The sequence below is a fragment of the Rhinopithecus roxellana genome, chromosome 1, assembly GCF_007565055.1.
Source record: "Rhinopithecus roxellana isolate Shanxi Qingling chromosome 1, ASM756505v1, whole genome shotgun sequence".
Classification (NCBI taxonomy): Eukaryota; Metazoa; Chordata; class Mammalia; order Primates; family Cercopithecidae; genus Rhinopithecus; species Rhinopithecus roxellana.
The window spans coordinates 136609237-136623724 of NC_044549.1; the positions used below are offsets into that span (position 1 = coordinate 136609237).

Here is a 14488-nt window from a genome sequence, read left to right on the forward strand (position 1 = left end):
CCGAAGTAATTTATAGATTCAATGCTATTCCTATTAAACTACCATTGACATTCTTTAGAGAATTAAATGCTTTTTCAACATCAATTGAAATGATCATATGGTTTTTGTCCTTCATTTTGTTTATATGATATATCAGATTGATTGATTTGCATATGTTGAACCATCCATGCATCTCTGGGATAAATCTCACTTGGTCATGATGAATTATCTTTTTAATGTGTTGTTGAGTTTGATTTGTTATTTTGTTGAGGATTTTTGCATCAATATTCATCAGGGATATTGGTCTGTCATTTTCTTTTTTTTGATGTCTTTAGTTTTTGTATCTAGGTAATAATGGTCTAATAGAAAGAGTTGGGAAGTGTTCTGTACTGCTCTATTTTTTTGAATAGTTTGAGTAGGATTGGTATTAGTTGTTCTTTAAGTGTTTGGTAAAATTCAGCAATGAATCCATTGGGTACTGGGCTTTTCTTTGCAGGAACATTTTACTAGGGCTTTGATCTCATTACTTATTGTTGGTCTACTCAGGTTTTGAGTCCCTTTCTGGTTCAATTTTAGTGGATTGTATGTGTCTAGGAATTTATCTATTTCTTCTAAGTTTTCCAATTTATTGCCATATAGTTGCTCATAGTAGTCTCTAATGATCCTTTGAATTTCTGTAGTATCAGGTGTACTGCCTCCTTTTTCTTCTCTGGTTTTATTTATTTGAGTCTTGTTTCCTTAGTCTGGCTAATGGTTTTTCAACTTTATCTTTTCAAAAAACCAACTTTTTGTTTCATTGATCTTTTGTGTTGTTTTCCTTCATTTCAGTTTCTTTATTTCTGCTCTAATCTTTGTTATGTCTTTTCTTTGACTAAGTATGGATTTGGTTTGCTTCTGCTTTTTTAATTCTTTGAGGTGCATCGTTAGGTTGTTTATTTGAAGTTTTTCTACTTTTTTGATGTAGGTGTCTACTGCTATAAACTTTCCTCTTACTACTGCTTTCACCGTATCCCATAGGTTTTGGTATACTGTATTTCTATTTTTATTTCAATAAAATTTTTAATTTTCTTCTTAATTTATTCATTGACCCTCTAGTCATTCAGGAGCATATCGTTTAATTTCCATATATTTGTATAGTTTCTGAAATTCCTCTTGATATTGATTTCTAGTTTTATTCCATTGTGGTCAGAAAAGATATTTGATATTATTTCAATTTTTTTGAATATTTAAAGACTTATTTGTGGCATAACATATGGTTTATCGTTGAGAATGACCTATGTGCCGAGGAGAAAGATATGCATTCTGCAGCCATTGGAAGAAATGTTCTGTAAATATCTATTACGTCAATTTATGCGATAGTGCAGATTAAATCCAATATTTCTTTGCTGATTTCTGTCTGGATGATCTGTCCAATACTGGAAGTGGGGTGTTGAAGCTATTATTGTCTTGGGATTTATCTCTTGCTTTAGCTCTAATAATATTTGCTTTTTATATCTAGAGGCTCCAGTGTTGGGTGCATATATATTTATAATTATTATATCCTCTTGCTGAATTAACCCCTTTATCATTACATAATGACCTTCTTTGTCTCTTTTTATACATTTTCTTCTTTTTCCAAGTTTTGTAAGCTGGTTTATTTTTCATTTTCATTTACATTATAATGTAAGATAGTATCTTCCTTGCTTGGCTTTACAAGCATAAGAGTGGTAATATTAGTGGCAGGAACACCCATGATGACACTTCCAGAGCTGTGTCCAGCTGTTTATCATCAGCAAACTATGTTTCATACACCCAGGACAGCGACACACATAACTCAAGTACAAATATTAAATTTCATCTCAACTTTATTTCAGTCTGAGATTAGTGCAGTAAAAGAATCTGTAATGAGGTTTAATATAGAGTCTTGTCATACACATACTCTATTTTTATTTAGTATATTATATTTTATGTTGTTTAATCAGCACATAGTTTTTATGTGTATGAGTTTTCTATTGCAACTTACAACAAATCACTGCACTCTTAGGCTACAATTCTGGAAGTCAGAGGTCCAAAATCTGCCTCCCTAACTGGGCTAATGTCAAGGTGCTGGCAGGAGCGGGACTGAGGTTCCTGTTCCCAGCCCCTAGAGGACACCACATTCCTTGGCCTCCTACTCCAAGGCCAGCAAGGCCAGATACCAGAAGAAGCCTGAGGAGGGACCTCAGGCTCTAATGTCTTCAGCTTCTTCTGGTATTGCTGTGGCTCAGCCAGGAAAAGCTGTTAAACTTCAAGGACCCATGTGATTACCCTAGGCCAGCCCAGATAATCCTGGATAATCTCCCATGTGAGGTCACATACCCATACCTTCCAGGGTCGTGACATAGGCACTTGGGGACCATTATCTTGTTTACCTCACCATGTTTACAGAGTCTTTGACAGAGTCTTTTAAAAAAAGTTTAAAAGTGATAGTTACAAAAATATAAAAACTCAAAGGATGCCCCCTGCCCCAGCTGCATCACCTGTCAGCCCACAGCCAGTGCTATTCCACTCACACCTATCTGCTTTCTGGGTATTGTTTAGCAAATCACATTGCATAGACTTTTTCAGTACATTTCTATGGAAGGGTCCTTATAAAAACAAGCAAAACAAACCATAATGCCATTATCTTACCTAAACATTTAATGGGAATTTTTTTAACATCAAATATGGAATCAGTTCAGATTTCCCTGATTGTCACAGAAATCTTTAATTCAGAGTCCCCTCCATCCCCCACAGAGACTTGTCATTTCGCAAATGCTTTTTACACCCTAGGTGCTGTGGATTCCAGTATCTCCCACAATGGCCAGGCATGACTTGCCATAAAGTATGATGGATGCAAGCAAATGTGGCCTCATTTGTCCCCCTGGCCTTGTCCTTACCACACTCCAACTATACTGTCTATGGCCAGGGGGCTCTTCACAGAGCTCTGGTGATGACTTAAGACACTCCCACCTGTGACTACCAGCCCTCCTTTCCAGCAGGACAGAGGGTTTTGAATACATCATGTTATTCCTTGCTTCAGACTTGGAAGCAGTCACTTCCCCATGAAGGCTGAGTCCTCTTAGTGCTCACTGCTCCTCGGCTGGTTATAATGGTCATTTTGTCTAATCTTGATTCTATCATCCTATGCACTGGCTATACCTGTGGAATGGTATTTCCTCATTCCAGACTTGGATGGATCTGCCTTGCAGGTCTAACAGTCCCACAGTAACAAAGAGAGGGACCAGCAGCAACCCCTGCAGCCCTCCTTCCACTTGGTGTAATCCTTCGCCTGATAAAACACAACCAGACCTACATGTCTCATGGATACAAGCCTTTTTTTAGATGGTGCTTGCTGTGAATACTGTGAGAGGCTGTTCAGGTGCTGATCCAAGGTGAGAAAGCTGGGGGAAGATAGAGGGGACAGCTGGCCTTTGAGGTCCGGGAGGCAAAAATGTACTTCCTCAGCCCAGCACCATGAAACTTACTTACTAGCCCAGCACCATGAGACTAGTTAGGATAGGGGAACATGAAGCTACAGAATGACCCAGACATCAGGACAGGGCAGACATGTGAAGGGCCAAGGGAAGATGCCAACCTTGTCATGCCTGTTGATGGTGGTGTTCTGCAAAGGCGTATTACCGTCCAGGCCTTTGGTGTTCACCTCTGTACCTGGGGCCAGTGGCTGCTTTGCAACCTTGTAATATCCCTGGTTAAATGTTTCATGCGGCACTGTCCAGCCTGTGAAGTCCTTGGTGTTGATTCCATTCACTCACATATGAGCCCTTTGATATTCTGGATATCCCTTCGGATGGCAGCTCAGTGCAGAAAGGTCTCTCCTTGTTCGTTTCTCTTGTTCTCTTTATCTTTGTTTTTTGAGGCAGAGGTAGCTATTCCCTTCCAACACACTGTAGACTGGGAGGGGTGATTTGGTGTTTTGTCCTCTGGGCTGTTTTCAGACTCCTTGGCTGTCATCTGCATGAGAAGAGCCACCTGCTGGTGTTCAGAGATGAGGTAGCTGACTTGGATCCCAGATAGCCCCATGCCAAATAGCAGGCTGGACTTCTGGATGACAGGTTCCTTCTTAATCCTCTTCTCAGAACCCTGCTTCTCTTTCTTCTTGGCTATAGGAACCTCCACCTCATGCCATGGTGCTTCAGGGAGTGTATCAGCCTTGCAGTCCCACAACAGAGACTGGGCTGGAGGCATCTGTATCTGAGTCCTTCTACTCTCCATTGGCCCCCATGGTGAAGAGCAGCTTCTGCTTGGTGGCTTGCTCTCTACTTCCTTCCCTCCAACACTCTAGTCCAGCTTTGAGGTCTTGGTTAAAAAAACTTTATCTTATCATTTTTTTTCCTATTTATCTGCCATGTCATCACTGAGAGAAAATTCTTATCATGTTTTAGAACTTTTACCCTTGGGCATCATTCTGCTCCCCTCACTTGACATTCATTTGCAATGTCATTCCTTTGTCATCAACTGTCTGCAATTCCACAGCTGAAAGTGTTAGTGAGGAATGTCTATTAAATCCAGTGGAGGTGTGTCCCAGAGTAGGGCCGTATATATTTGATTCCATAGCTGAAAATTAGTATTGATGAAAACTGACTATTAAATCTAATGGTGGTATGTCTGAGAGCAGGACTGTGTACATTTAGGCTCCAAGGGCTGAGTGACTCCATGGTGGCTCAGCAGCAGAACATGGGCACTGTCGATGTAGCTTGTGGCTGTTTACTCGGCTGTGTGGCCTGAGAGAAAGGGCAGCAGTGGCAGTGCAGGCTCCAAGCACCAGCCAAGATGGAAGGGCTGGGTGGGAGCTGAGCCTGCCCATGGGTGTGCCCAGTGCTCAGACAGGTGCTGCGACACCCAATGCAGGCACTACTGAGAGGGCGTCAGGCTGCAGGCTTGGCAGTGGCACTTCCCCAGCTGGAACTCTTAGTCCATCACTAATTTTGTCTTGAAATCTCTTTCGTACCACATAAATATAGCTACTCCTGCTCTTTTTTGGTTTTCATTTGCATGGAATATATTTTTCTACTTTTTTATTTTTAGCCTATGGGTATACATAGGTGAAGTGTGTTCCTTGTAGGCAACAGACATTTGGTCTTTTTTTTTTTTTTAATCCATTCAGCCACTCTCTGTCTTTTGATTGAAGACTTTAGTTTATTTCCATCCAATGTTATTATTGACAAGTAAAGATGTACTCTTGCGATTTTATTATGTGCTTTCTGGTTGTTTTGCAGTCTTCTCTTTCTTCCTTCTTTTCTTCCCATCTTCCTTTCTGTGAAGGTAATTTTTTTTTTCTAATGGTATGTTTTAATTTCTTGCTTTTAATTTTTTTGCATATGTGCTGTAGGTTTTTTGATTTGAGGTTACCATGAGGCTTGCAAACAACATCTTATAACCCATTATTTTAAGCTGATGACAGCACTGATTTCAAAAACGAACAAAAACAACAAGCAGACAAATAAGCAAAGAGGAAAACTAATACAAATTTGACATTTTAACTCAATTCATCCCACTTCTAAACTTTTAGTCGTTTCTATTTATTCCTTATTATACTATGTCTTGAAAAGATGTTGCAATTCTTATTTTTGATAGGTTTATCTTTTAGTCCTTCTACTCAATATATGAGTACTTTATATAACACAATTACAATGTTATAATATTCTGAGTTTGTCTGTGTACTTGCTGTTTTCAGTGGATTTTGTACCTTCAGATGATTTTTCTTGCTTAACATCTTTTTCTTTCAGGCTGAAGAACTGCATTTCTCATAGGACAGGTCTGATATTGATGAAATCCCTCAGCTTTTCTTTGTATGGGAAAATATTTTCTCCTTCATGTTTGAAAGATATTTTTGCTGGGTACACTATTTTACAACAAAAGTTTTTTTTTTTCTTTTCTTTTAGCCCTTTAAATATGTCATGCCACCTTCTCCTGGCCTGAGAGGTTTCCACTGAGATGTCTGCTGCCAGACATACTGGAACTTGTTTGTATGTTATTTACTTCTTTTCTCTTGCTTCTTTTCATATCCTTTCTTTATTCCTGAACTTTGGGAGTTTGATTGGTCAGTGCTTTGAGGTAGTCTTCTTTTGGTTAAATCTGTTTGGTGTTCTATAACTGTCCTGTACTTGAATACTTGATATCTTTCTCTAGGTTTGAGATTTTCTCGTTATTATCCCTTTGAATACCCTTTCTACTCTATCTCTTTCTCTGCCACTTTAAGGCCAATCACTCTTAGATTTGCCCTTTTGCGGCTATTTTCCGGATCCGGTCAGTGTGCTTCATTGTTTTTTATTCTTTTTTCTTTTGTCTCTTCTGACTGTGTTTTCAAATAGCCTGTTTCCAAGCTCACTAATGATTTCTTCTGCTTCATTAGTTCAACTGTTGGAAGACTGATACATTCTTCAGTATGTCAGTTAAATTTTTCAACTCCAGACTTTCTACTTAATTTTTAAAAATTATTTCAATCTCTTTGTTAAATTTAACTGGTAGGATTTTTAATTCCTTCTCTGTGTTGTCTTGAATTCCACTGAGCTCCCTTAAAATAGCTATGTTGAATTTTCTGTCTGAAAGGTCACATGTGTCTGTCATTCTGGGATTGGCCACATATGCCTTATTTAGTTCATTTTGTGAGGTCATGTTTTCCTGGATGATCTTGATGCTTGTGGATGTTCAGCAATGTCTGGGCATTGAAGAGTTAGCTATTTATCATAGTCTTTGCAGTCTGGGGTAGTTTGTATCTGTCCTTGGGAAGGCTTTCCAGGTATTCAAGAGGTATGAAGTGTTGTGATCTAAATCTTTGGTCACTGCAGCTGTATCTGCATTATGGGGTACCTCAAGCCCAGTAACACTGTGGCTTTTGCAGTAGACTTGTAGAGCTACTGCCTTGATTGTTTTGCTAAGATGCAGTAGAATTCCCTGGATTACCAGGCAGAGACTCTTCTTCTCTTCCTTTACTTTTCCCTGAACAAATGAAGTTTCTCTCTTTGTGCCAATTTGCCTGGGGCTGTTGGAGGGGTGACATAAGCACCTCTGTGGCCATCACCACTGGGACTGCACTGGGTTGGATCCAAAGTCGGCACAGCACTATTTCTTACCCAAGGTGCACAGTGACCACTGTCTGGCTACTGCTGATATTCATTCAAGGACAAAATCCCTTCAGGCAGCAGATAGTGAACCCAGCTAGGCCTGCATCTCTTTTCATGGCAGTGATCACCCCTCCAGCCAGGGTGAGTCCAGAAATGCCTTTCAGGAACCAAGATCTGGAACTGGGGACCCCAGAAGCCTGCTTGGTGCCCTACTCTACTGTGGCCAAGTTGGCACCCAAGCTGCAAGACAAAGTGCCCCTTAGTCTTCCTTCTCCTTTCCTCAACAGAAGAAGTCTCTCTCTATGGCCACCACAGCTGAGAATGTACTGGGTCACACTAAAAGCCAGCATGGCCCTGGGTCTCACTTAAGCCCCGTGATAAGTACTGCCTGGCAATCACTGATGTTTATTCAAGGCCCAAGGACTCTTCAGTCAGCAGGTGATAAATCCTACCTGGACTAGGTTCCTCTCTTCAAGGCAGTGGGTTCCCTTCTGACCCACAGTGTATCTAGAAATGTCATCGATAAGCAAGGGCCAGGAATAAAGTCCTTAGGACTTTGCCTGGTGCCATATTCCACTGTGGTTGAGCTGGTATCCAAGTTTCAAGACAAAGTTCCCTTTACTCTCCCCTGGCCTCTCCTCAAGCAGAGGAAAGGAGTCTCTCCTGGAGCTGCAAGCTGCACTGCCCTGGTTTGGGGGAGGGGTGACGCAAGTACTCCCTTAGTTGCCCCGGATGGTGTCTCACTAGGTTGTGTGCCCACCAAGGGCACTGGTTATGAGCCCAGCACAGCATCAGGACTTGCCCAGGAATTGCAGTCCTTGTGGCCTAGACTGCCTTTCAAGTTTATTTAGGACCCTAGAGCACTTTTACCCACAGTGGTGGGGCTAGCTGGAACTCAGGCTCTCACCACTGAGGTAGACAATTCCTCTCTGGCTAGGGCTTGTCTAAATGTTCCATCTGATGGTGCCAGCTGAGTTCTGCCTCCATGTTTTCCACTGTAACAGGGCAGCTGTGGATTTCAGTGCAAAGTCCCACAATCGCTATGCTCTCTTCCAGGTACACGGATTCTGTGTCTGTGCTGTGCAGCTTCTGCTGGGGGATGGAGGTGGCAATGTGGGCAATTCAAGACTGTTTTTCCTACCCTTTTCAATGTGTCTTTCCTTGCTATGATGTGAAAACCTGGTACTGTGATTGCTCACCTGATTTTTGCTCGTTATGAAGGCATTTTCTTGTGTGGATAGTCTTTCAATTTGGTGTTCCTATGGCTTAGCAGTGGTGGGGATCACTGGAGGGTTCTATTTGGTTGTCTTGCAACCTGCTTTTCAGTAGCTGGGGCAACCATGTATGGACTCCTCTGACTGGCGATGGTGTGGTAGTCACTTGTGACCTCTGTCATGTGTTATGTAAAACAACTGTTGTTCATGTAATCATGACACATTGACATCTGTTTCAAGAGTACAGCAGCTTAAGTTAAATAATGGACCTGTCCTTTAGCCTGCTGTTGACCTGGTTCATTAAACTCAACAGTGGGCTTTTATTCAGAGCTTTGGGTTTCTAATCTTCACTCTGTCACCGAGCAATAGTAAACTGCAGACAAAACACCCACTATTCCTCTAGTATCACCATCTGTGAAAATATGAGTGTGGAGCTAATCTGTATTCTTTTAATCAATTCAGCATTCACTTCTTTATCCAACAAATATTTACTGAACTTGTAGTTAGGTGGCAGGCACCAAGTTGGGTGTTGGGAACATATTGATAAACATATCAGACAATGCCTCTACTCTTATAGAACTTTGGTCTAGAGGAGTAGACAAGCAGGTCAGGCAAGTGTGGATGGGTGTCTTTAATATAAGATTGCTATGCACGTTCATAAATAATAAAATAAGTTTTGCATTGCATCACTTCTCTGGTCATCACAGCTCTCAGAAATGACCATCTCAGGGTTTAGTTGAAAGAACTTTTAAATTGGATTCAGAGTGCAATCCCAGCTCCATTATTTAGTAATTATATGACAGAAATACATTGTTAAATTCCCTGAGTTTCATTTTCCTCATCAAGAAAATTAGAGTAATAGCAGATGTCATACAGGATTTCTATGTGACAGTTATTTGAAATAATATATATGGTATTCAGTAGGTACTCAGTAAATGTTAGTTTCCTCCATTTGGGGGAAATAGCAGAATTTTTTTTTCAAAATTTGGCCATACTGATACATAAAGCCCTTCTGTTTGATTTTTTTTCCAAAGAACCCAAAAGCTCTCTGAAGAAATGGAAAACACATTTTTACATGATCTTAATTCGTTCACTATTTGATAATTTACCTTTAAGGCACTGTACAAGTGAATAATCACAACCGACATTCAGTTTGATTCCTTCCATGCTACACATTTAAAACCAGCTTAATTGTTAAACATTCACTCTATTGGGCATCACACGTACCCAACTGGTGTGAGGAAACCTGCTCATGACTCATGTGTTCCTCCTAGATCAGAATAAATCACAGATTTATGTTGAAACCACCCTTTCCTTCATGGTGAATGTAGTTTAACTCCTGCTTCTATCTGAATTGATAATCAAGGGATTTAAACTATAAGAAGAGCTCTTTATGGAGAGGAATTAGAGATGACAACAATAGACATGAAGATGTGAGGTACTTCTCTAGACCTATGTACATAATGCATTTGTATGCATTATGTCATTTAATTCTGACAGTAACTATTATGAGAACTCTATTTACCCAAAGAGAAAACTGATATTCAGAAAACTAATTTTCTCAGGTCACATAGCTGTTCATTGGTGAAGATAAAATTTCAATCCAAGCCTGTACAACTTCAAAACCAATGTTCCCTCAACCAGTGTATTTTTGCTAGGCAAATTAAGTACCAAAACCCCTATCAAAGAAATAATGGTTGTTAAGTGATGATGGCAACATTCAGCTTATTTCTTCCATTAATTCTTCATGACACAAAATTTAGAGAGAGGGAAAATGAGGGATGATAGAAGACTGAGAAAAGGACAAGAGAATAAAATATAATGGTAAGAATATGGACAGATGGACCCAAACCTAGGCTTTGCTCCTTATTATCTGAGTGGTCTTGGACAATTTCTAATACTTTTTTATATTTGTCTTTTCTTCTGTAAAATTAGTATGATAATAACAGTATATACCTCATACAATTCTTGTGAAGATTGAGTTAACATATGTGGTATACTTTGTTATGTTACAATGCAATAATTTTATACCATATATGTGCATATGTAACAGTACCTACTATATGTAACATGAATATATGTGAGTTAATACATATATATGTTAATACCTGAATATATATGATATATATGTGAGTTAATGTGTGAAAAATGTCTGCAAGGTGGGAAGCAGTAAGTATATGCTATTACCACTTAAGAATGAGTTACATATATAGTAGATTTGAAAGATAAAATCGGTGTAAAGGTTCACACAGTTGAATGTATTCGGCAGACATTCATAGATGTGATCTTTAATTTTTTATGGAGAAAGGCATGAAGAAAAGAGTGAACCATGGGAAGAGCACTAGCTCTGCTATTAACTCATCTGTAACTGGGGTCCTTTTGCCTCCTGGTCTCCTATTCCTTATATGTAACATGTGGGATTGAAGAAGATGAGTCTAAGGTTCCTTTCACCTGAGAAGTTTTCTTATGTTCTAGTTTGGAAAGTTGCAATCAAGGTCTGTTCCTTCAACTTATTTGACTTATAATCTGTCTTTGGTTAAATGTAATTTCTATTTTACATTTTGTTTATTTCTTAAATGAATATTCAGTAAGGCTCATGGCAAATCTAGTAAAGCTGAGGGCAGAAAGATTAAGCATCAAATGGGAAGGCAAAATGAAAGCCCTCCATTGATCCTTGTTAACGATTTCTATAGGCTGCATTTCTATAGAGTTGGGCATCTTGGGCACAAACCTTCTTATGGTGTTAGGATCCAACCACGTTTTTGTAACTTGTTTCTTCCTCACTGTATTCCATTTCCCCATGGAGCCCCATCTCTAATACAATGGATAAACTACTACTCATCCCAAGGGGGAGCTAATGATTAATTGTGGAAATTTTAAGTGTTATGGGAAATTGGTAAGGGAGGTATTTTGTGGCCAAGAAAATATGGTTCACTGGACCTATTCTATCCAACTGTGGTGGTTATTGGGTGAACTATAATTAAATTTGTCCACAGCCACTCTAAACTCATCATATGTGTAAAATTCTATTCCTGAAGGAAACCAGCATACCGAACTCAGTGTTCTCAGCCTGAAACTGAGTCATTCAGCCCTTTCTTTTTGCCAATAGGACAAAACTTCCTTTGATTTATTCATGTCTTTTATTGCTTAGTGCAATTGTGGTAAGAAACTCTGGAGATAGAGATGACTGAGTTTGAATTCCATTTCTGTTCTTTTGCTACCAGTATTACATTGGGCGCAAGCCAACTAACTTTTTTAAGTCTTAATACTCTTGTCTCTAAAATGAGACTGTTAATGCAACCTTTAAAATTTCTTGTGAAGATTAATTAAAATAATAGGCTTGACATTATTAGTAGCTATTTGTTTACACATAGCTGTTGATTTATATGTATACAAATTAATATACTTTTTTGTACATCCTAATATCCCTAACATGCCAATGTTTTAACTTTATATGCGCATATACTTTAAAAGAGAAAATTCTATAAATCATAGTGTGCAGTTGAATAAATTTTTACAAACCAAACACACATGTAAAACCAGCATCCAAGTCAAGAAACAGAATTTTAGCAGACTCACAGAACCCCTTTTTATTCATCTTCCATTCTCTACTTACTTTCCAGGGATAACCACTACTCTGCTTTTTAAATATTATATATTCATTTCATAAGTTTTTAAATTTTATAAAATTTGAATCAGTCAATATGTAGTTTTTCTATCTTATAATGTTATTTGTAATGTTATATTTGAAATATTATGTTTGTAGTTTTATATTTTTAATATTCCTCAATGTCATTCTGTATGGCAATTACCAATTATTATTACTGTATAATATTTCATCATGTAAATTCATAGGATGTAGAATATGTGTATTTTAAATTGTATTATTAGAAACTGCCAAAAAGTTCTCCTATGTGACTGTCAAATTTATATTATAGCTTATTGAGCACAATAGTTAACAGTTACTCTAAATCTTTCAAAAAATTAGCATTGCCTAAATTTTCATTCTAGTTATTTTAGTGAGTGTGTGATGGTATCTTATTGAACATTTTCATTTCTTTGATTAATAATGATGTTTATTATCTCTTTAGATGTTTATTAGATTTTTAAAAATATTTTTTCATCTTTAATTATTTTTCATTTAAGACTTTTGGCCATATTTCTGCTTGATTCCTAGCATGCTAAATTAACAGCATTAGCCTGACTGAAGGGATTTGAGACATAATTCAGAGAAATCATTGAATATTAGCATTTGTCAGAGATATTCTGGGCCAGATGCCAACATTAAGAGTGGATACTTTTTGGTTTCTTGGATAGTTTTTTTTTTGGCTTCAGGTAAAAGTCCACTTAGAAGCAAATGGATCCAATAGTAAAAGCAGACTTTTACAATGCAAAAGACATTAAGCAGATAAAGGAAAATGTATTTTAAATTCTAAATCCTACTCTGACTCATTGAAGGGTTATACTTAAAGATATATTTTAAAAAATCAGTTAACAGGAATAATGATTCCCTTTGGATGGCTACAGGTCTAAGAAAAACCAGGTCAGGTCAAGTTGCTTGGATTCTATGGTGAAAGACTCTTGAGAAATATTAAATTAGATACCCTCTTAAAAAAATCTGTGCTTTCAGAATTGCCTGGAAAACATTTGATAGGATGACTCTGGTGCCAAGGAAGCCCTATAAATAACATAAATAACTTAGAATAGTTTAAGAGTTTGCATCTCCTACATTTTGTAGCATACAGATTCTTGAGTTCTAAATTAGGGACTTAGAACCCAAAGGATTAGGAGAAATCACTTTAGATGAGTGACTAACAGAATTTGGGATCTTGAATTCTTCAATCCGCACATGTACTCCTAAAAGACAACCCAGTTTACAACGAGGAAGCATGGATCAAGAAAGCAGATGAACTTGGTTTTACCTCTCACTTCTGTTCCTTCCTTGCTATATGACATGTGGTAAGCTAGTTAACCTCTGAATCTCATTGTCCTTATCTGTAAAAATGAAGGTTGTAACAGCTACCTCTAACAATTGTTTTGGTATGGCGCAAGAAGACATGTTAAATGTCTGGAACATGGTAGGTACTAATAAATGTAAATTATTTCTCCCAAAAGAACAGATTTGGTTATTTTGTCCAACATCTGCTATCAAGACCCAGAAGAACTGCCTCTTTGCCCATAGGGAAAGCAGCCAGTACAGATAGTTGTTTTCTTGGGAAAATAGACATCAGTCTGTTAAGAAACATTCATTGAAAGTGGCTTCATGTTAGAAGGTGTCGGGTGCATAGGCTACATGAAAGAAATGATTTAGGCCAGAAAACTAGAGGTGGTCCATCACTCCTTCCTGTTCCTCACCCCTCATCCCAGCAGTCACCGAACTTTTGCTTATAATATATTCTTTGTTTTTTGTTTTTTTTTGTTTGTTTTTGACAGAGTCTTGCTCTGTTGGCAAGGCTGTAGTGCAGTGGCACAATCTCGGCTCATTGCAACCTCCGTCTCCTGGGCTCAAGCAATTCTCCTGCCTCAGCCTCCTGAGTGGCTGGGATTACAGGCATGTGCAACCACGTTCAGCTGATTTTTGTATTTTCAGCAGAGACGGGGTTTCACCATGTTGGCCAGGCTAGTCTTGAACCCCTGACCTCAGGTAATCCACCTGCCTCAGCCTCCTAAAGTGCTGGGATTATAGGTGTGAGCCACCACGTCCATCATATATTCTTAATTCATTTGGTCCCCTTTGCTGCAAACAAAACGAAACAAAACAAAACAAAACAAAAATATCTTCTTAATATCTCTAGAGAAGCACTGTCCAGTAGAAGTAGAATGTGTGTCACGTATATAATTTTAAATTTTCTAGCATTACATTAAAATAATGAAAGAAACAGGAAAATTAATTCTAATAATACATTTTATTTAACCTAATATGCCCAAAATATTATAATATCATCATGTAATAAAAATAAAAAAAGTATAATTTACATTACTTTCACCAATGCTTTGAGAATCAGTGCATATTTTATACTTATAGCACTTTGCAATGCGGACCAACCACATCTGGAGTGCTCAGTAGTCACCTGTGGCTAGTGGCTACTATTTTGCACTGTTTTAGAATCTGCTCTCTGTCAATATATAAATTTTAGCAACAATAATAAAATGTCAAAAATCATCACTATTTTTATTTATTGGGCACTTGGTATGTAATAGGTCTTATGT

At 38.2% G+C, this 14488-nt stretch overlaps 1 protein-coding gene across 3 annotated transcripts in view; it reads right to left on the reverse strand.

The window, feature by feature from the left end:
- KCNMB2 (potassium calcium-activated channel subfamily M regulatory beta subunit 2) overlaps positions 1-14488 on the reverse strand; it is a 313931-nt gene that overhangs the window by 53410 nt on the left and 246033 nt on the right. Inside the window, exon 2 of one of the 3 annotated variants that reach the window (XM_030931886.1) lies at positions 2513-2585. The exons of the other annotated variants lie outside the window; for them this stretch is intronic. Within the exon in view, the coding sequence (XP_030787746.1) occupies positions 2513-2553 (41 nt within the window). The 5' untranslated portion in view covers positions 2554-2585. The remainder of the gene's footprint in view (positions 1-2512; positions 2586-14488) is intronic. 3 annotated transcript variants of the gene reach the window in all.